The 22836-nt window shown below is 34.6% G+C and overlaps 1 protein-coding gene across 8 annotated transcripts in view; it reads right to left on the reverse strand.

Moving 5' to 3' along the window:
• Nucleotides 1–507: 507 nt before the first annotated feature.
• Nucleotides 508–22836, reverse strand: part of LOC124369986 (peroxidase-like) — a 147405-nt gene continuing 125076 nt past the window's right edge. For all 8 annotated transcript variants that reach the window (XM_046828241.1, XM_046828236.1, XM_046828240.1 and 5 more), the window contains 4 exons: nucleotides 21352–21531; nucleotides 18109–18304; nucleotides 17180–17288; nucleotides 508–4052 (listed from right to left, as the gene is read on the reverse strand). In XM_046828241.1, coding sequence (XP_046684197.1) covers nucleotides 3953–4052; nucleotides 17180–17288; nucleotides 18109–18304; nucleotides 21352–21531 — 585 coding nt within the window. In that variant the 3' untranslated portion in view covers nucleotides 508–3952. The remainder of the gene's footprint in view (nucleotides 4053–17179; nucleotides 17289–18108; nucleotides 18305–21351; nucleotides 21532–22836) is intronic.

Raw genomic sequence — 22836 nt, forward strand, 5'->3', positions numbered from 1 at the left:
GTGCTTATGAACAAATTGGAGCGGTAACATTAAATATTCCTTTGAGACTGCAGGAACATAAAATATATCAGGGAATTATCTTTATATCAGCTGAATGTGCTTATGAACAAACTGGAGCGGTAACATTAAACATTCCTTGGAGACTGCAGGAACATAAAATATATCAGGGAATTATCTTTATATCAGCTGAATGTGCTTATGAACAAATTGGAGCGCGGTAACATTAAATATTCCTTGGAGGCTGCAGGAACATAAAATATATCAGGGAATTATCTTTATATCAGCTGAATGTGCTTATGAACAAATTGGAGCGGTAACATTAAATATTCCTTGGAGGCTGCAGGAACTTAAAATATATCAGGGAATTATCTTTATATCAGCTGAATGTGCTTATAGCTGAACATCAATAAGAATACAATTACACTTTTTACCATAACATTTGCAGACTGTATTGCTAAAAGTAATAAATGAAGGGTAATGTTGAAAAGGATGAAGTACATACAATGATAAAAATATACAATGTTTATTATTTTACTATACAATTTTAATTACAAACTTTTGACATAAAGTAATGTAAAAGAAACAACTATATCAAATATAAAATGAAATGTAGCCACAAGAATTATAACTTATATCTAATTACAAAAATCAATACTGTTATAAACTAGTAAATAAATACACAAAATAGGTAAAAATTTAAATACAAAAACAAAATAATTTTGTAATGATATGATCAATTTCAAGTACATTTAGTTTCTGATAACTAGACCGTTTAACCAACACAATTATTTATTGGTTTTGACCTTGTATTATCATTTTAGAGTTTAATTAAAACTTATGTCCTAATGATTTTTACAAAATTTAAAATACTATTGTATATTAAAGGAATGTACAAAATAGTGTTGATATATACAAATCAACAATACATTGTTATCAAACTCAGTTAATAATCCTATTTTAAATTAGGCAATTTTTAGTTAAAAAGATATTGTAGGTAAAGAATTGTCAAAGAATTGGTTAAGCAATTGTTCCTTAACACTACAAGTTGGTTTGCTGTAGACATAATACACCATGTTTATTTGGGTTGCAAGGGTTAGTGTAGACATTTTAATTTGTGTCAAAACAGTTTGGTATAGACATAATACACCATGTTTATTTGGGTTGCAAGGGTTAGTGTAGACATTTTAATTTGTGTCAAAACAGTTTGGTATAGACATAATACACCATGTTTATTTGTGTTGCAAGGGTTAGTGTAGACATTTTAATTTGTGTCAAAACAGTTTGGTATAGACATAATACACCATGTTTATTTGTGTTGCAAGGGTTAGTGTAGACATTTTAATTTGTGTCAAAACAGTTTGGTATAGACATAATACACCATGTTTATTTGGGTTGCAAGGGTTAGTGTAGACATTTTAATTTGTGTCAAAACAGTTTGGTATAGACATAATACACCATGTTTATTTGGGTTGCAAGGGTTAGTGTAGACATTTTAATTTGTGTCAAAACAGTTTGGTATAGACATAATACACCATGTTTATTTGGGTTGCAAGGGTTAGTGTAGACATTTTAATTTGTGTCAAAACAGTTTGGTATAGACATAATACACCATGTTTATTTGGGTTGCAAGGGTTAGTGTAGACATTTTAATTTGTGTCAAAACAGTTTGGTATAGACATAATACACCATGTTTATTTGGGTTGCAAGGGTTAGTGTAGACATTTTAATTTGTGTCAAAACAGTTTGGTATGGACATAATACACCATGTTTATTTGGGTTGCAAGGGTTAGTGTAGACATTTTAATTTGTGTCAAAACAGTTTGGTATGGACATAATACACCATGTTTATTTGGGTTGCAAGGGTTAGTGTAGACATTTTAATTTGTGTCAAAACAGTTTGGTATAGACATAATACACCATGTTTATTTGGGTTGCAAGGGTTAGTGTAGACATTTTAATTTGTGTCAAAACAGTTTGGTATGGACATAATACACCATGTTTATTTGGGTTGCAAGGGTTAGTGTAGACATTTTAATTTGTGTCAAAACAGTTTGGTATAGACATAATACACCATGTTTATTTGGGTTGCAAGGGTTAGTGTAGACATTTTAATTTGTGTCAAAACAGTTTGGTATAGACATAATACACCATGTTTATTTGGGTTGCAAGGGTTAGTGTAGACATTTTAATTTGTGTCAAAACAGTTTGGTATAGACATAATACACCATGTTTATTTGGGTTGCAAGGGTTAGTGTAGACATTTTAATTTGTGTCAAAACAGTTTGGTATAGACATAATACACCATGTTTATTTGGGTTGCAAGGGTTAGTGTAGACATTTTAATTTGTGTCAAAACAGTTTGGTATGGACATAATACACCATGTTTATTTGGGTTGCAAGGGTTAGTGTAGACATTTTAATTTGTGTCAAAAACAGTTTGGTATAGACATAATACACCATGTTTATTTGGGTTGCAAGGGTTAGTGTAGACATTTTAATTTGTGTCAAAACAGTTTGGTATAGACATAATACACCATGTTTATTTGTGTATATGACACACCGTGTTTATGTGCGTCAGAACAGTTTTGAGTAGGCATAAGACACCATGTTCGTTAGCGTTGGAACAATTGGTGTAGATATAAAACATCATGTTTATGTGTATTAGAACAGTTTGGTGTAGAAGTACTCTTAGCATGCCACTTGTAGGGTTGCGGGATTGGGATCACTTCATACCGAAATCCTGCATTACAATCACGATGAGTAGGGATAGTGGGCGCTATATCAACTTACCTACACACATCCTAAAGCCTTCAAAAGTAAACTACATCTATATCTAACTTTGTGAGTTTGAGTTACACATCATGCCCGATATAGGTTCTACTGGCAGATGTTACTTATCTAAATGTGCAGTGGTCCTCAGTATTTCAAATTACACTTTTTAGTGGTTTATACATTGCTAGAATTATGGTTACAGCAATATAAATAAAGTTTTAACATCTATTGAATGGCAACTCTTTCAACTGCATCTTTAACAGTTATTTCTCAATTAGTCATGACCATTGACTTTTCTGCTATCAACAGCACTTTCACCAATTTTTCTTTTTAATCTTATTACTAAACTTTTTCCTAATATTCAAATTAAAATTTACGTCTTTTAATTTCATTCAATTCATTTCTTAGGACTTTTCACATGCTATTATTTGTAGTCGAATGTGATTAATCTACTGTTAATGCTGTCATGTTTTAACTGTCATTTATTTCTGTTCAACAATGGACCATATTTTGAGTTCTACACTAACATTAATAGAATTTATTGCAAATTAATTCAATAACTAATTCTAATGCACTGTAAGGTGTGTGTAAGAAACATAATATGCAAATGACTTGTCATATTTACAACTATAAAAAAATGTTCTGTAGTCTATTATATTGCATACATATTTTCCTACTATTTGTTATTGAATTAAAACAATTATAAATTAACTTTACCAATAAAACAAATCATGAGTACTAATTCAGAAAGAAAAAAGCATAAAACACTAATTACAACTTTCTGTTGCATAATTAGTAAAATGTATGAATGATAAAGTCAAATTATTCCTTATGTACTTTTATTAGCAATTAATAACCACTTATACATAATTACTTAGATAAGAACTTAACCTAATTCAAAAGTTTTAAAATAAAATGTTAACAAATAATGTTGTAAATAACCTTTCTCACCATCATTTGATTTATTAAGTTAATTGAACTGTCATTGTATGATAAAACAGCCTAACTTATGTTACAAGATTAAGAACACAATCTTAAATCTACTAACAGTTCAAGTATAAAATTTCTGTACATGGAAAGAAATAGCTTATTGTAAAATTTGTATCTTTGGTGTATCGTGTATTGCATGGTTTTCACAAATAGAACTATCGGTCAGCTTAACAATGTTGTGTCAGGATTGTCACAGACCCTGCAACACACTGCGAGGTGGTTCCTCGTACCAAGCGTCCAAGTCCATCCGGCGGATCGTCGATGACTCGCTGCACGCAGCCAACTCGTTGCTAGAACCAAACAACATCGCATTTCATAACTTGCCATTTTTTGTGCTACTGGTTCAACCACTGATCGCTGACATTATCTATTTTGAACTCTTACTATAATTTTAAATTTTATATTTTTACTTTAGATTTCATAATTTGTTTTTTTCTTTATTACGAGTTTTACTATTTACGATGGATGATTAAAATAATTTGCATCTGTTTCTGCCCACCAGTCCTGTTTCGTTGTTTTTTTTATAAAATAGATCACACATTTTCTTAATCTTAGAATTATTTCTCTGATAGTAGCATTTTTGCTAATGAAAGTTAAAATTAAACTGAAAACAGTCTAGAACAACATTGTTGATTAACTACTAGGAGATGATCTCTTAAAATTGGTAGATAGACAATTCTATCTTTTTTAAAGTTCTATACCATTTGCTCGTGTTATAACGGGTATTCCAAAATTAACTGCAGAAAATTTTAGAGTTAGTCTCAAGATAAAAATGAGACTTTTCCTCTATTACCATGTATCCCTGGAGCTACAAACCATCTTGGTTGGGGGGAAAATCGTATGTCCCCTTATCAACAAGTATTTATAAGTTGAGATGGAATGTGAGTTAAACATAGGCCTGTCTGATGAAAATACAACATCTGTACTGGAAGAAACGGGACAGGGTGATGGTCCTTCTGTTCATATTAAGGATAAAAATATAGGCCTACAAGTAAATCAACAGGTAGAGCAAAGGACAAAGGAGGCAGGGGGGACAGATAGGCCTAGACACACTACCAATAAATGGAAATGAAATGATGTCGACAGTGTACCAAACATATACCTTTTTTATGGGCCAACCAGGACTAAATGCTCATTCCAGTAAAAAAATTCCAAACTCCAACAGCCCAGCAATGCTTTTCAGAATGTCTTGGTGACAATTTTTTGACATGCTTCGTGTCAAAACTAATGACTGATTTTTTTTATTTTAATTTTTTTATCTCTGAAAGATGGCAAATGTCAGGAAAATCTCTGTTTCCTTCTAATGACTATGCTGCAAAACACTAATTTTACAAAAGTAGCTGGAAACCAGTAAATTTGAGTGAAATGAAGGCATACGAGGTGTGTTCATAAAGTAAGTACCATTTAAGAAAAAAACAAGTAAAACCATTTTTTCAATACAATTTTATTTCTACATGAAAGCTCAAACCTTAAACTATTTTTCGACATACTTTCATTAATGGGTTCACCTCTTGGGAGAAAATCAATCGGCAAAAAATCTTTCCGATCCCAAAAGACAGTGCACATGATTTTTTGTGAAGACATTGTCGTCTTGAAATTTTGTCTCTTTGGGGATTGCGTGTGTCGCCACTCCACTGACTGCTGTTTGGATTCTAGTGTGACAAGACAGACCCAAGTTTCATCACCTGTCACAATTTTGTTTAAAAAATTCTCACCATCATCACTGTACCATGTGAGAAAAGTCAAAGAACTTTGAAGAACTCAGAATCAAATAAGTCTAGTAGATTTTTTGACCTATTTAAAAAAGGAATCAAGATTTAATATATTGAATCAAATATATTTTACTACAACACAAAACTTTTCATGACTCATAGTAAGGGGACTAAAATTAACATATATTCTTATTACATGAGTAAATGTTCTTTCAAGCACTAATTACTGAAAATCACCAAAGCTGGTGTGACGTCATAGCCAACTCACTGCCATCAACTTCCAACACTTCACCAGCTGAACAACAGGTGGCAGACAATCAGCTAGAGCAAGTGTGTCAGGCGGCAGGGAGCACTAACCTACAGCGCTGACAGTGCGTCTGCTGATAACTGACCTCAGACATATGCTCGACATCCGACTGTATAACCACTTATGTGACTATGAATTTCCTTTCTTCGATACAACTCCTTACCATCATAACTTAAAATTAGATTTCAAATTAAACTCTAAAATGCCCCCTAAATATCCCTGTAGTACCTGCAATATTGGGGTAAGTACTCTGGTATAAAATGCACAGGCTTATGTAAACAATAGTACCATGCGGGTTGCCAAAACATTACAGAAAAGAACTTTAAAAAACTAACTACTGGTATCCATGAAACCAAACATTGGCAGTGCATAAAATGTAGATCAATAAACCAATCATGCCTATCTAACAAAGAAATAGTTGACAACACAGCAATTAACAGTTCAGACACAATTCAGGAACTTGAAAAGAGTCTTATTGAAAATTATTTTCTAGATAACTCTAACAGCCGAGAAGATGAACTGCAAATGGCCGCCAAAATTGGATCAGCATTGGTGGTAGAGAATGAGCATTTGAAGATAGAGGCATCGAAGCTAAAAAAACCAACTGATTAGTATGGAGGGAAATTGGAAGAAATGGAAGCTGAAAAAAGTAAACACATGAGTAAAATAGAACATTTATTACAATTAAATGTAGATCTTCAAGCCCAACATAATAAAGAGAGGTGCCTACGACTAGAAGCTCAGAGTGTCTATGAGGAGAATGACCTAAATTTGGGCCAACTTGTAGATGACTATGCAATAAGAATAGGAGAACTCGAGAAAACTATCTCAGGACTGAAAAAGAAAATTAAAAGTCATGAAGTGCCGACTATAACTTTTAAAGACTCTGACTCACAGACTTCTCCCCCAGAGGAAGTTACCCCAGTAATCAAGAGTAATCACATTGCTCTCCTATTGGGCATGCCCGAAATTAAAACAAAAGTAGATCACATAGAGGTCATTATTTAAACTTTAACTAATCAAAGACAAAGCAAAACCTTGACCATACCTATGACTGAACCAAACCAAACTACAACCCCAGGAGTCAGTCAAACCTGCAGTCAAAAACTGGATCATTTAATGACTACACCTTTATCAGTGACCTCAGGAAACAGACAAACCTGTAATAAAAAACTAAACAACACCTCGACCATACCAATGACAGTATTAGGCCAAACTATGACTACAGGAACAGCCAAACCTGCAACAAAAAACTGATCACACCTTCAGAGAAAAAAACAACCCCTAAAAAGATAAGCACTCTCTCCATTCTGAAACAGGCAAGAAGGCAAATAGAAATAAGTTAAGTGTCTATCTGCAAGTTGCAAAAGCTGCAAAAAATCAAACAACCCAGGGCAACAACCTGCTAACTTAACTAAAAACAAGGTAAAAGTAATGCCAGGACCTCCAATTAATGCTAAAAAAGAGCTGAGAATGAGAGTCTAGAAAAGTTTTACATTAAACACATAAATGTTTATATTGACCACATGCCTAGAAACTATAGTCAACTCTTTCAACAACTGAACCTGCACCATCCATGCTCACCACCTATGCTCAGCCTCTCGTGCTTCCATCATCATCACCTGCATTTGGTCAACAAATCCAAGTAATAGCAGATGTTCACCAGCCTGATACTCCTCCCACAGAGCAAAATCATGTTTCTTTTTTAGAGCATCGGAAAAAACAAGGAATCAATTCCTAAACAGTTTAATACAACACATCCTTGTGCCAGAGAAGGTGAAACATAAATCCCTTACTATCCTACATCAAAACACAGACAGGATTGCGAACAAAATCGAACGCCAGAACACCCTCCCAACATTTTAAAACCTGACCTATTGATCGTGACGGAACATGGACTGACAAAAGACACATTGTCAAACACAAGACTAACAGGATACTCACTGATAGCAGAATACTGCAGAAAACACCATCAGAAGGGAGGAGTTGCTATTTTCACAAATGACATTTTACAATGTCAAATTGAAACAATTGACACTTACGAATACAGTATGGAAATGATATGTGAAGTAGCAATTGCTAAGATTGAACTTGGCAAGTCCAGTCTCTACCTAGTTGGGGTTTACAAGACTAAAGGAAACTTGGAGGCGGGTCTGGATGTTGTATCTGACGCATTAGAATGCTTACTAACTAACAAGCCAGTAGTAATCATAGGTGACATTAATATTGACAGCAAGGCAAAAAAGAATGACTACATTCTAATGACAGAAATCTTGACTAGTTACAACATCCAGAGACTGGACCTCCCATACACTAGAATCACACCAACCTCCAGAACATCCATAGACTGTGTATGCACTAACCTGCAGCTAGAAAAGCTGCATGTTAAGGTTTTAGACACAGCAATCTCAAACCACACAGGACAGCTCTGTACCATCAACTTGGATAACTACTTACCCCCACCACCATTGGCTGAACGCAAAAACATGAGTACAAGAAATTTGCTTAAGTCAAAAGCTCTCCTTCACCAGCAAAACTGGACAGCAGTCTACAGCTCAACGAATGCAGAGGAGTCTTATAACAGTTTTAGCGGTATTCTTTCTAACGCAATAGACATGACATGCCCTATAACAAAAATGAGAATAAAAACAAAACGAAATAAGTAAATTCTGACTGACCACATAGCAACGCAATTGAGGAAACATTACATTGAAGCTCAAGACTTACACAATATAACTGGAAGTTAGAATAACAAAAATAATGCAGCTCAATTAAAAAAAGAATATGACCTTAGGCTGAAATATCTGAGACGACAAGAAGACATTGATGTGATAACAGTGGCAGATAACAAATCAAAGGCAATATGGCAAATCATAAATTCAGAGCGGAAGTCAAAAGAGGATAAGCCCCTGCCCTTAGCATTAGACATACAGGGAGAACTGATAAGTGACCCAGTCAAAATTTCAGAACATTTCAACAATTTTTTTTCATAAACATAGCCGAAGACACAATACATCAAAACCAATACAGTGTTCAAAGAATTCTATCAGATGCAAATCCAGATATTCCAAATTTAATACTACAACCGACATCCCTAGAAGAGGTAGACAAACTAATCCGATCATTGAAAACTAAAACCTCAGCTGGATATCACAGTGTCTCCAAAATTGTTGAAAATATGTAAAGAAAAAATAGTTGGTCCTCTAGTGAATGTCATTAACAAATCTTTCACTTCTGGAACATTTCCATCTGCTTTAAAAATACCTAAAGTTTATCTGAAGCTCAAACAAGGAAACACCAAACAACTTGCTAACTATCGGCCGATATCACTGATACCAACTTTTTCTAAAGTTATGGAAAAATTATTTTTGAGCAGATTCCTACAACACTTGTCAATCAACCAACTGCTTACATCACAACAACACAGTTTTCAGACTGGAAGATCAACAACAACAGCACTTATTAGCCTTGTTGAATTCCTAACAGATCAACTGGAAGAAGGCAACATAGTTACTACTATCCTGCTCGACTACTCTAAGGCCTTCGACTGCCTTAGCCATACACATCTTTTAGACAAACCGACAAATTTTGGAGTGAAAGGACAATCATACAACTGGATAAAAAGCTACCAAACTGAACGAAGACAAATTGTCGAAATAAACCACACCAGCAACGGATTAACACAACAGATAAAATCACTTCCACAGATCATTAACCGCGGTGTACCACAAGGATCTGTACTAGGGCCTATTTTGTTTATTTTATACACAAATGACTTCCCTAGCTACATGTAAGACTATAGCTATACACTGATGTATACTGACGATACGGTCCTCCTCCTTGGTCAAAAAGAACCAGAACAACTTGAAATAGCAGCATACACGCACTAAACATGGCAATACAATACAGCCAAGGAAATGATCTTGTTATAAATGAGAATAAAACGAAGCAGCTGGTCCTAAGAAGACACAAAGAAACAACAGGAAGACTACCAAATCCTCCGCGTACCTCCTGGCGTGGTACGTGGTTTGGTGATTTGGGTAGTTTCCTCCGAAACTACTACTTCAAAGTAGCTGGGTATATTAATTGATGACCGTCTTGCTTGGACTGACCACGTAGATTCCCTTTGCAAGAAGCTCAGTACAGCATTGTATGTAATCCGCAGAATAAAAAATATTAGTGACACAGCAACAAAAAAGAGCAATTAGGGTTCTAAAGGGTCTCCAGCCTAAAGAATCCTGTCATCAAGCGTTTGCAGAGTTGAAAATACTCACTGTAGTGAATCTTTACATCCTGGAAGCAGTCTCTTTTCTCCACCTCAAGTCACCCGAAGCAGCAAGAACCGGTACCCAAATTCACAGCTACAACACCAGACATGCCTCTAGCTACCAACTCCCTGTACACAGACTGACAGCCACAGAAAGGAAACCGACCTACGCTGGAGCCAAGTTATGGAATGCCCTTCCAGAGGACCTGAAGAAGACCAGCAGACTGCAGTTTGGACAACTCCTGAAGTGCTGGCTACAAGAACATCCTTTCTACCAACTTGATGAATTTTATCAATGGACTGACAATGCCTAACCACTGAATTTTAACATGTATTTCTATGACCCTTGTTCTTATCTCTACGATAATGTACAAAAGAATGTCAATAAACAAATAATAAATAATAAACAAATAAAGCACTTCCGAATCTCTTGGTTTTGTGCACGTCAGTGAGCATTTTTGGAACCCATCGGAAATACAGCTTGCAATAACCTAAGCGATCTGTAACAATTTCATACAAAAAAATGCATGAAATTTGTTGGAAACCGTCAGATAAGCACTGTCATAGTAAACATCTGTTCTCTTGGATTTTTTGTCAACTGCCCTTGACGAGAGAAGGCCGACCGCTCTGATTCTCGTCATGCATATTTGTTTGAACGCCATTGAACATTCTAACTAACTTTCTCACCATTCCTTCACTCATCACGTCTTCCCCATAAACATCTTGAAGTTGACGATAAATTTCAGCCGGTTTCACATTCCTTGGTTTAAAAAATCTTACAGATAGAATTTCACAATCGGCGGGATCACTAATTGTCTTAAAAGACAAGTGTAGTGTATGTGCATATGTGTGGAAGATGTGCAGGTGTGATCCAAGTCTCTCTCTACTTAAGTTGGTTGATTTTTAATTAAAGTCTTTCTGATTGCTCTTTTTTTATGTAAGTTTTTTACATCACATTTTTAAGTTTTCAAATTTTATTTCCTACATAAGTTATATTCCTTTCTAATTTTAGATTTGTTATTAACTAAATGTACTTAGGTATTTCATGCTGTGATCTTGTATCGTTTATTTGAGAGGTTAAATCTTTTTCTTTTGTTAATAATGTTAATTATTGTTTGAATTAGTATTAATTATTTGTTACAACGTGACAAAATTAAAAAATTGTGGATAATGATTTCTTACCTGGAAAAAAAGTTCTAACTTACTCTCCTACATCCAATTCAATCCCAAAAAAGAGCAATGTTTAGTGTAAAAATGTACACAATTTGTGAGAGTGGATATTGTTTAGGATTTAAAATTTATAAAGGTGAAGATAAAACTCAAAACTCCCAACCAGTTCTGCTGTTGTACTACATTTAGCAAAGCTCTTTCTTAACCTTGGCTATGTAATTTATAATGAAAATTGGTACATCTCACCAGATCTCTGCAAAGTGTTACTTGAAAATAATTCTCATGTAGTAGGTACAGCAAACCAAATAAGGAGAAACATGCCTGAGAACTTTGTAGACACTGCATTTCAACTTGGAAGGGTTGATTCAAGATTCATTGTTTTTAAACATACAATGTATGCAATTGACATCGTCATGAAACCATTAAAAAACTAAAATTAATTCTTTACTTTAACAATGTTAGTTCGTACATACAAATTACAAATATATAAAGATTTATTATAACATTATGTATAATAATAATAATAGTTAAAAGTCAAGGTAATAAATAATAACAATTTAAATCAAGAAAATAAAAAAAACAATAACAAAAATCAACAAATAACAGACTAATAACCTAATTTAAAATCACATGTTAAAAAATGTACAGCTAAACTAATTATTTCAAAATTGGTTGCTAAAGTTATTTAAAATCTTATATCTTCAATATCACAGGACATATACTGATCTACAGAATACTAGCAGACCCGACAGACGTTGTCCTGTACACACTTCTTTAATTCGAAAATTTTAAACTTTTATTAATCTGTAACAATCTGGGCTGTTTTGATAAAAAATGTCTATTAAAAAGTTATTACAATATCTACCTTCATTACATGTACATTTAATCACACTTCGACCAACCGATAGTGTGTGAGTATAAAACATGAGTGATGTGAAATGTAGAGGATGTTTTAAATAAAACATTAAACTTACTTAATCTGAAGGTAAAAAAGTTTAAACAAACTATTTTATAACAGGTATATTTTTTCAATTTACAACTTAATTTATTTTAATGCCACTGAATGTACAATATTTTTTGTTAATCCTTCAGGAGTACACAGAAACAAATTAGATGGTTTTCCGATAGGGCTGAAATATAATAAGTGGCCTCCATCACAACCGAATTATTGATATTTCTGATTAGTCTATCTAAACTACCGAATTTCATTATAGTTATTTAAGATTACAGTATAGTATCGGAACTGGCCAACAGAATTTAATTTATCTAAAATACTAAATAAGTACCTATTCCCTATAAGGCTGAAGTATAATAAGTGGCCACCATCACAATCGAATTATTGATATTTCTGAATAGCCTATCTAAACTACTAAAATGACAATCCGAATTAGATTGAAGTTATTAAAAGGCTGAAGTATAATAAGCGGCCACCATCACAATCAAATTATTGATATTTCTAATTAGCCTATTTAAACTACCGAATTTCATTATCTTTATATTTATATTTCTTGTGTGCGTGTGTATGGAGCTGAACTCCTAAACGGGTGGACCATCTTGGAATGTTTTACATTGGATCCAGCAGAATGCGCTACGATCACAGTTTTAAATGTTTTTCTATTTTAATTTCAGGTTTTACCGACAGTTTGTGCTGCTATCAAATTTATGTGTTGTTTTGTAACATCGTGTAATTATTGTGTGAGTGCTAATTGTAATATTACATTAATAGAGATTGAAGATGTTTTAGGTACATAAAAAACTATAGATACTTATTGAAGTTATTGAACTAATTTTGAAAATTTATTGAACGAAGTGAGTATATTGGTCGCATAACCTCAAATAACCTAAGTAGCATACAAATCAAAAGGTTGTGTTTCTATGTGTGAATAACTATTGTTAACAGTGTAGGAATTGGTTTTAAATTCAATTCTGTTGGCTAATCAGAAATATCAATAATTCGATTGTGATGGCCGCTTATTATACTTCAGGCTTTAAATAACTATAATCTAATTTGGATTGTCATTTTAGTAGTTTTGATAGGCTATTCAGAAATATCTATAATTCGATTGTGACAGTGGCCACTTATTATACTTCAGCCCTATAGGGAATACTTATTTAGTATTTTAGATCAATTAAATTCTGTTGGCCAGTTCCGACACTATACTGTAATTTTAAATAAGTATAATGCAATTCGGTAGTTTAGATAGACTAATCAGAAATATCAATAATTCAATTGTGATGGTGGCCGCTTATTATACTTTAGCCTTTAGCTGTAGGGTAACAGTAGTGCAGCAAGGAGGGTTTTTGTGTGACAAGAAAGACCTTGAGGGTTATTAAAGGAATTCCTGATAGAGCATCCTGAGAAACGGTTTTTAAAGAGTTGAATGTCATGACCTTGCCTTGTCAGTATATATTTTGTTCTCTAATGCAGGTGAAAGAAAATTTAGGTATTTATCATTTTACATGGTTATACCACAAGAAATAAGGGTAAACGTAACTCATAAGTGTGTTAGATCAGATTTAACAAAGAAAAGTCATACTTATATAGGGTTAAAACCTTTTTACAAATTATCTGAAGTGGCATGGACAGTTAATTTAAACAAGTTTAAAAATGTAATTAGCAACTGGTAGAAGAAAAATGCCTTATCTTTATATATATATATATTTCTTGTGTGCGTGTGTATGGGGCTGAACTCCTCCTAAACGGGTGAACCGATTTTAATGAAACTTTTTGTGTGTCTTCAGGTGGATCCGAGAATGGTTTAGATTCACAATTCGGTCCAATTTAAACTGGTTATATAATTAATTTTTTATTTATAAATAAATTAAATTGTTGTTGATCTTGGAATATTTTACATTGGATCCGCCAGGCTGCGCTGCGACACGTAATACAAAGTGAACTGTTACTTAACAGCTGTTAGCACTTTCAGCTTAAGTTCAACAAAGAGGCAGAAAAATTTGCTTAAATTTAAATTATTGAAAATATTACGTTATTATAAAGTGCCTGATCAGTAGTGTAATGCAGGTTGCAAAGATAAAGTTTCACCAATTAATTGTTCTATCTATGTAAACATTATAATATTACAACACAGCCATAATGTTTTTCTATTTTAATTCCGACAGTTATGCCAGATGCAATATGTGGGTGAGAAAAGGCATAGTAAGCTGTTATGAGCAAGTCTTGAGTTTCCTCAATTAATAAATTGCTCTAGCAAGTCTTTTGCAAAAATGTTGTACATGTGGTTCCCAGCTATGATTACTATCACAATATATCCCTAACAATATAACAAGTGGAAAAGTATTATACACAGCACTATGGTAAGAGAAAACAATATCTTCAGTGTTTTCCTTATTTACAAAAGTTGGCCTTAAACCACCCAGAGACTTTATTTAAGGCCCTATCTTGAGCCAACATTAATTGTCGTAAATCCATACTGACATTGATCAAAGCAGTATTATCACAGCATACAGTACAGATTTACACAGCATATTATGTGCAAAGTCATTTAGTGCTACAATAAATTAAAAAGGTCCTAATATTGATCCTTGTGGTATGCCTATATCTATAGTACTAAAGTCTGACTTGTATTTACCATGTGCAACCATCTGTTTTCTATCACAAAGATTTGAAGATAACAGATTCAATGCCTTATTCCTAACACCACATCAGTCCAATTTACGTAATAATAAGTTAATGTGAGATGCAATCAAATACCTTGGACAGATCTATTAAAGTAAGTTGAATATGTTGTTTTATTTTCAAAACTATTCAGGATACTATTTACTATAGACTCAATAGCCTTTACTGTACTGCATCCAGGTAAGAACCCAAACTGTTCCTGAAAAGAAAATATTTTTGGAAAAATAACAATACAGTTGTTCTTTTATACAATGCTCATAAATCTTGCTAAATATGGGAACAAAGGAAACAGGATGACAACTCGATGCATCTGTTTTACCTCCTTTTTTATAAATATGTATTACCTTTACAAGTTTTAAAATCTTTGGAAATATACTTCGTTCTATCGTCATGTTATATAGGTACAACAAGGGTTCTAAAATTTCATCAATAATTTCCATTAGTATCTTGTTAGAGAACCTATAATAATCCTCACATTGGGAAGAGCTCAACTTAGACGTACACTTTAAAATATCGTATTCAGTAATTTTTCTCCTTCGATTGTCTCAGCAATGACCTTATTGGCCAAACTGGAGTCACTTGGTATTCAAGGCACAGTGTTATAAGGGATCAATAGTAACTTGATTGGACGAATACAACTGGTTGAAATAAAACAATATGATAGAGGGATGTCAAGTAACACGAGTTCTGACCTCCTACCAGTGACAAGGGGTGTAACTCAGGGATCTGTTCTGGGGCCGGTTTATTTGCATTATTTACAACTGACATTCCAGCTTTCATTAATCAATTCTGTCATGCAATAATGTATGCAGATGACACAGCCCCTCTATACAAATAAATGCTTGGAACTTTTAGAAATTAATGCTTACATTGGCGTCAATTTATCCCTTGAGTACTGCAACAACAACGACCTTGTTTTCAATGAACAGAAAACCAAACAAATTTCATTTGATAGGAAAAAAGGAGATGTATCTGACATTCCTGAACTACAGTCTGTGACAGAATTTAAGAATCTGGGAGTTGTTATTGATGAAGATCTTTCTTGGCAAAGTCACATTAATATACTTTGTAACAAGTTAAGCGGTGCTTTGTTTGCAATTAGTACAACAAAATCAATCAGTACTGTAGAAGCAACTAGAACAGCATATTATGCCCTATTTGAAAGCCATATTAGGTATGGAATTAGTGTTTGGGGTGCCTCAGCAATTAAGAATTTAGAACGTGTTCTGATACTACAGAAGAAAGCAGGAAGAATAATGGCCAACTTAAATGGGCGGGAAAACTGCAGAGAAGTTTTCAAGAAATGGAGACTAATGACAGTTATAAATTTATATAACCTAGAAACCACAGTCTTAGTCACCTCCAAAACCTTCAGCGAAATGGTGATCAACATACTAACAACACAAGATATGCAGAGAACTTCAGCCTCCCAACTCACACAAAGACGCTGTTTGAGAAGAAACTTTCTTATGCTGGTGCCAAGTTCAATCTACTGCCAGAAGACATCACGAGTAATGACCCGAAGGTGCTGAAAAATAAGACTGCTGAACTGGCTCCTAGACAGACCATTCTACTACATCAATGAGTTCCTCAACTGGGAAACACAGGAATGAGTAATTTAATTTAATTTTTGTATTCATGACTGTATTTTTTATTGATTGTTATAACGCTATTTCAAATCTTAACAATTTCGAAATACAGATTTTCTCTCTCTCTCTCTTTGTATAAGCTGATATATATTACTGGCTGTTTCAGTCTAACATCTGTTGAATAAGATGGCTGTACAGTGTACACGGTGAGGCCAAGACATTTAAATTGAGAATTTAATTGAGTTCACAATGTTTTGACACAACAAAAACCAAAATGATAGTCTAGAGCTATATGTTGAATATCAAATTTTACACAACATGGATACCATACAATGTTTTCATAACATAGACCTCTTGACAAGTACGATTAACATCTGTGACTTTGCCAGATATAAATCAGGTTCGAGCCGGGCTCATTTAACCAGATAACTTTGTTACTATCATTGATATCCTGGTTTGTATTAAAGTGTTCATAATGCAAAACAAAACAATCCAGTTCAGTACAAATTTACAAAACTAAATGCAAAATACGTACATGAAACATTACAACATCAAACACAAAATTATACACACATTTCATAAATATAACACAAATTCAAATTTTTGCAAGTTTTGTATAAATGAAAAGAATTGGCTCTATTATAAGATTGCTGGAGGATCAAGACTAACAGCAGAGCATGTGTCACCTACAAAGGTGTTTAATCACACTAGTTAATGTTTATTGTAAAACTGTACCTGGGTGTGACAGGCTTGTAGAAGACATAAGGCTGCATGGTGAGGACATTATTCGTATTGTCACAGAAAATCCTGGCCAAAGTGCTCTTCTTGATCTCTTTCAGTTGGTCTGCACATCATTTATACATACAAAATTATTCACTGTTTTTAAGCGTATAAAACTTAGTTGACATAGAGCGAAGTGGCCTCCTTGAATTAGTAATGACAATTTGTTATGCCAAGAATAACAAAACAGCTTTACCCCTTAACAGGTTATTTTAATTATGATATTAAGTTTTGTAGGTATAAAACTCAATACAATAACTTCTGCATACCAACATTGGACGAACAATTTTTTTTAAATCAGTCAACTTTACCTCCTGATGGAGATGATCTATGAAAAATAAGCATTGTTCAAGTAGTGTATGTTGTTATTTTTTTAATGTTGAATTTTACACATGCCACAAAGTGATGGAGAGCCAAGAGAAGGTTTCCATCAAGCATGGAGGTATCTCATATATTTATCGTCAATGTCACATTTGTCAATTAAATTTTACAAGTTTATATATTATAAATTATGTACATTATCTAACAAGATATACAATCAATACAAAGATATACAATATATATACATACACACACACACACATAAATTCTACTTTACAACAAAAAGCTAGGAATCATAAAATAGTCATGCTCAAAAATAATCCTGTGTCTAAAACATTCTTGCATGAGTATTCAGAAAAATTTCCCACTTGTTTCCTTTTTTTTTATCTGAATATTTCAACCTGTAAGCTGAAAAGCAGAAAAACAAAATAGAGTCAATGCCAAAAATTCAAATAAACATTTTATTTTGTTTAATAACTGTTTAGATCAAAATCATTTAAAGAAAGGTATGTGTTCAGGTATTACAGTAATCAAATTCACTTCATAAAAATCATGAGGCTTACTTTCAGTGAAGGCACCGGGGACATAAGCATTATCATAGAAGAATCTGTCACCCACACGAGTGCGTTTGAACTGTTCTGCGATGATACACTTGAAGACAGGCCCTAGCAAGCCTTCCACTGTGTACTCGGACATTCCACCCACCAGAAGATCAATATCATTCACATTCTTGTACAGCATCCTCAGTGACATTATCGTCTGGAACAGGTCTTGTACAAATATTTTTGTAGGGTACACGTTTACTTCAGAGATCAAAATAAAATGGTTTCACCAAATTTTTTGATACCATAATCCGACTGTAGCCTGAAATTATTAACACTAATTCGAAATAAAATTCCACAAATTTCTTATTTTGTGATCAATGATAGATGAGATACAAATATTTTTAATTCCGCTACCCAGCTTCAAAATTAGTTGAAAAATCGATTCTACACCGATAACAATATTTCTTCACAATGTTGAACACGACTTCAGTGAATAAATTTATTGAAAATTAGCTCTTCCAGCCTGTTATTGAACATTTCTAAAAAAATATCATATTTGGTTTATACGAGGGCTGTTCAGAAAATAACCTCCGGTCGATTGAAAAAAATACACCAAGTTAAGTAAAAATATTTTAATATATACATCTTACAACTACATCTTTGCACTATTTTTCGACATAGTCTCCATCACGATTGAGGCACTTATCGTATCTCTTCACAAGCTTTGAAATTCCTTCTGCATAAAAATCACCCGCCTGTGCCTTGAGCCAGCCTGTGACCGCATCTTTGAGCTCTTCGTCATCAAACCGCTGGGACCCGAGCCATTTCTTCATATGCATGAAGAGGTGATAGTCGCTTGGCGCCAGATCTGGGCTGTAAGGTGGATGGTTGAAAACGTCCCACTTGAAGGACTTAAGAAGGGCTGTTGTTCTGCAAGCAGAGTGAGGACGGGCGTTATCGTGCAAAAAAACGATACCGGAAGTCAGCATACCACGGCGTTTGTTTCTGTATAGCCCGTCGTAATGTTTTTAGTGTTTCACAGTACACGTCTTGATTAATGGTCGTCCCACGTTCCATGAATTCAACCAACAACACCCCTTTGGCATCCCAAAACACCGTTTGCCATCAGTTTTCTGGCAGAAAAATCTTGCCGGGCTTTTTTTTGGTTTGGTAGGCGAATCTGAATGTGCCCACATCTTTGATTGTTCTTTTGTCTCAGGGTTTACGTACTTAATCCAGGTTTCGTCACCGGTCACGATTCTGTTTAACAATGGTTCTCCTTCGTCCGCATAACGTGACAGAAAGTCTAATGCAGAGGCCATTCTTTGAGTTTTGTGGTGGTCGGTAAGAATTTTGGGCACCCATCGTGCACATAACTTACGGTAACCCAATCTTGCTGTCACTATCTCGTACAAAAGAGTCTTAGAAATCTGTGGAAAATCAGTAGACAACTCCGCCATTGTGAAACGTCGATTTTCACGAACTTTTTGCATCAACTGTCTGAACGAGTTCGTCAGTCACCAAGGATGGTCTACCACTCCTCTCTTCATCATGAACGTTTTCTCGTCCACTTTTAAATAAACGTACCCATTCACGGACAACTCCTTCACTCATAACTTGTGGTCCGTACACGGCACAAAGCTCACGATGAATAGCTGCTGCAGAGTATCCTTTGGCTGTAAAAAACCGTTATAACAGCACGCACTTCACATTTGGCGGTATTTTCTATTGCAGCACACATTTCAAACTGCCACAAAAACTAAACTAGCGCAGGTACGATGTTCACTCGACTACAGCTTGATGCCGACTGACCTGCTTAGTGCGTGAATGCACAGATGGCGCGCTACTCCCCTCCACTACCCGCACTGTGACCAACCGGAGGTTACTTTCTGAACAGCCCTCGTATGTTGAAATAGCTGAGATAAAGATTTCACACAAATGTGAACTGCCACCATCTTGAAACTTTTACTGAGACTGGCTAGCAATTATACCCTAGGTATGTATAATACTATTCCTGTACCAAGTTTAGTTTCAAATTAGACTCACAGCTAAAGGGATAGTGTTAGCCAGATCCCCAGAGTCCTCTCTCTACTACACACAATGTACGAGGGGGTACCCAAAAGTAACCGGAATTGTATTGCTGGCAGCCGGCAGCGTGTAGTACACATTCCTGCCGCTAGGCGTGTGTCGCGCAACCCATTGCGAGCTCAGTGACCCCAGTTCCGTTGTCCTAGTGCATTCTGTTCGTTCGTAGTGACTGTTTTCGCTAACCCTGTTTTGTTCTTGTTTCGTTTTTTGTCATGGCAAGTTTAAGTGAACAACGTGCAGCTGTGAAATTTTGTTTTTTACTTGGTAAAAATGCTGCAGAAACTATTTTAATGTTGAATACAGCTTACAAAGATGATGCTATGGGGAAAACTCAGGTCTACGAGTGGTTCGCTCGATTTAAAAATGGCGACATGTCGATTGAAGACAAACCTCTTTCTGGACGTCCATCAACCTCTCAAACGGACGAAAATGTTGAGAAAATTCGTGAACTTGTGCTCACCGACCGTCGACAGACGATTGATGAACTATCAGAGAGTAGTGGGTTAACTTGGAGCTCGGTTCAGCGAAAAGTTCGCCAGAAAAGACCCGATTTGTGGCAGACTGGAGACTGGTTCTTCCACCACGACAACGCACCGGCACACACAGCCATCTCAGTTAGGCAGTTTTTAGCCAAAAACTGCATAATTCCGCTGCCCCACGCACCTTACTCGCGCCTGACCTCGCTCCATGCGACTTTTTTTATTTCCACACATGAAAAGAGGCTTGAAAGGTCAACGATTTGACAGCGTTGAAGAGGTTAAGAAAAAAACGAAGCTCGAGCTTGCAGCCATTTCTAAAGATGACTACAAAAAATGTTTTGATCAATGGAAATACCGTTGGGACAAGTGTATTAGTTGTAATGGAGATTATTTTGAAGGAGATAAGGTTGTATTGTAAAATATTAGATAATATATAATTTTTATAAAATAATTCCGGTTTTTTTTGGGTACCCCCTCGTATTGTATATTTACTGAGATGTTGCATGACTCACAGCTAAAGGAATAGTGTTAGCCAGATCCCCAGAGTCCTCTCTCTACTATACACAATGTATTGTATATTTACTGAGATGTTGCATGACTCACAGCTAAAGGGATAGTGTTATCCAGATCCCCAGAGTCCTCTCTCTACTACAAACAATATACTGTATATTTACTGAGATGTTGCGTGACTTACAGCTAAAGGGATGGTGTCAGCCAGATCCCCAAAGTCCCGTGCACGTCGGATACCACACTTAGCTCGAAAAGTGTTGTATGACGGCAGCCCGTGGTCCCTCCCTCGCTGGATGTCCAGACTAAATGTGTCCAGCCCCAGGTTTTCTGCAGAACTGCTCACACTGAACAGTCGGTGCTGCATCTGTAAACATTACAGACCAGTCCTAAGATCTACTCAAGATGTACAGTACCTGACTCTGTGACAGGAAAAACTAGCAAACTAATTTGGTTAGTAAAGAGATAAATAACCAGGCTGTTAAAAACATGTTCAATCATCCAGAATAATAGACAGTCATCTTCTCAGTTTCCCGGGTGCATGGCTATTAACTATTTATAATGTGTTATATTTGTTTTAGTTTTCACTTAAATATAGTGGTTATATAGTATGTCTTTTAACCTATTGATAATTTATGTTTTTAATGTTAAAACTATTACAGTGTAGTGTATATAGTGTTGTAACTATTTATTATGTTATTCTATATTTATTTAAACTTTACTTAAATATAGTAGTTACAAACAGAATTCAACAAACAATAAAAAAGTAAAATTATGTTATATTGCTATTGACAAAATCTATTGCATCACTGTATGTTTAATGATGAATAAAATCTTAAATCTTGAATCTTGAAACTAGGGGTTGAAACTGGTCACTGACTTGTATACTTGTTGACGTGTGGGACATGTAGAACACCAAAAATAGTGGGTTTTTAATAAGTCAGCATAAAGAAAGTTCACAAATAACTTTGGTAATCCTAAAATAAACTAGAAATAATTTTACTTATTGACTGAATGTTTAGTGAAGCCTCTGCTACCAGTTGCTGATGAATGAAATCTGAGTTGTTTCTACCTGTAAGAACGATAAGTGTCAAACAAGTTAACCTAGAGAGTTGAAATTTGCTATGAAACTCAACCTCTACTACCTCTATATCGCTATTGAGAATAGTAAACATCAAGATTCAAGATTTATTTCTGTCATTAAACTTTAACAAGCAATAGACAATGTCAATATAGTAAGTCAATCTGTTTCAGTACAGTATCAATGTACCTAGAACACAAATTAATATAGTTGCATAACAATGCCTACATGTCATAACTATTTACATAAATGGTTCATTTGTCGGAAAGTTAAAACAACATTTACAATAAAAACATCTAACTGGTTTAAAACACTAAAATATAGATCAGGCATACATGAAACATTTACAGTACAATAAAATAGACATTTTAAACAACACATCAATAAAACAAGGTAGCCTACAGAAAAAAATGGGCTAGCCCGAACTAAAAGCAGTAATGAATTCCCTAGATGGTAACTCAAAAAATTCCTTAATATTATAAAATGGCCTAACCACTAGGAAATTGTACACGGAAGACCGAAATTTGCAAAGGCTTACTTGATGAACACAGGTGGTAACTTATTGAACATTTTAAGACTGACACTATCAAT

Source organism: Homalodisca vitripennis, chromosome X (genome assembly GCF_021130785.1).
Source record: "Homalodisca vitripennis isolate AUS2020 chromosome X, UT_GWSS_2.1, whole genome shotgun sequence".
In the NCBI taxonomy this organism is placed as follows: Eukaryota; Metazoa; Arthropoda; class Insecta; order Hemiptera; family Cicadellidae; genus Homalodisca; species Homalodisca vitripennis.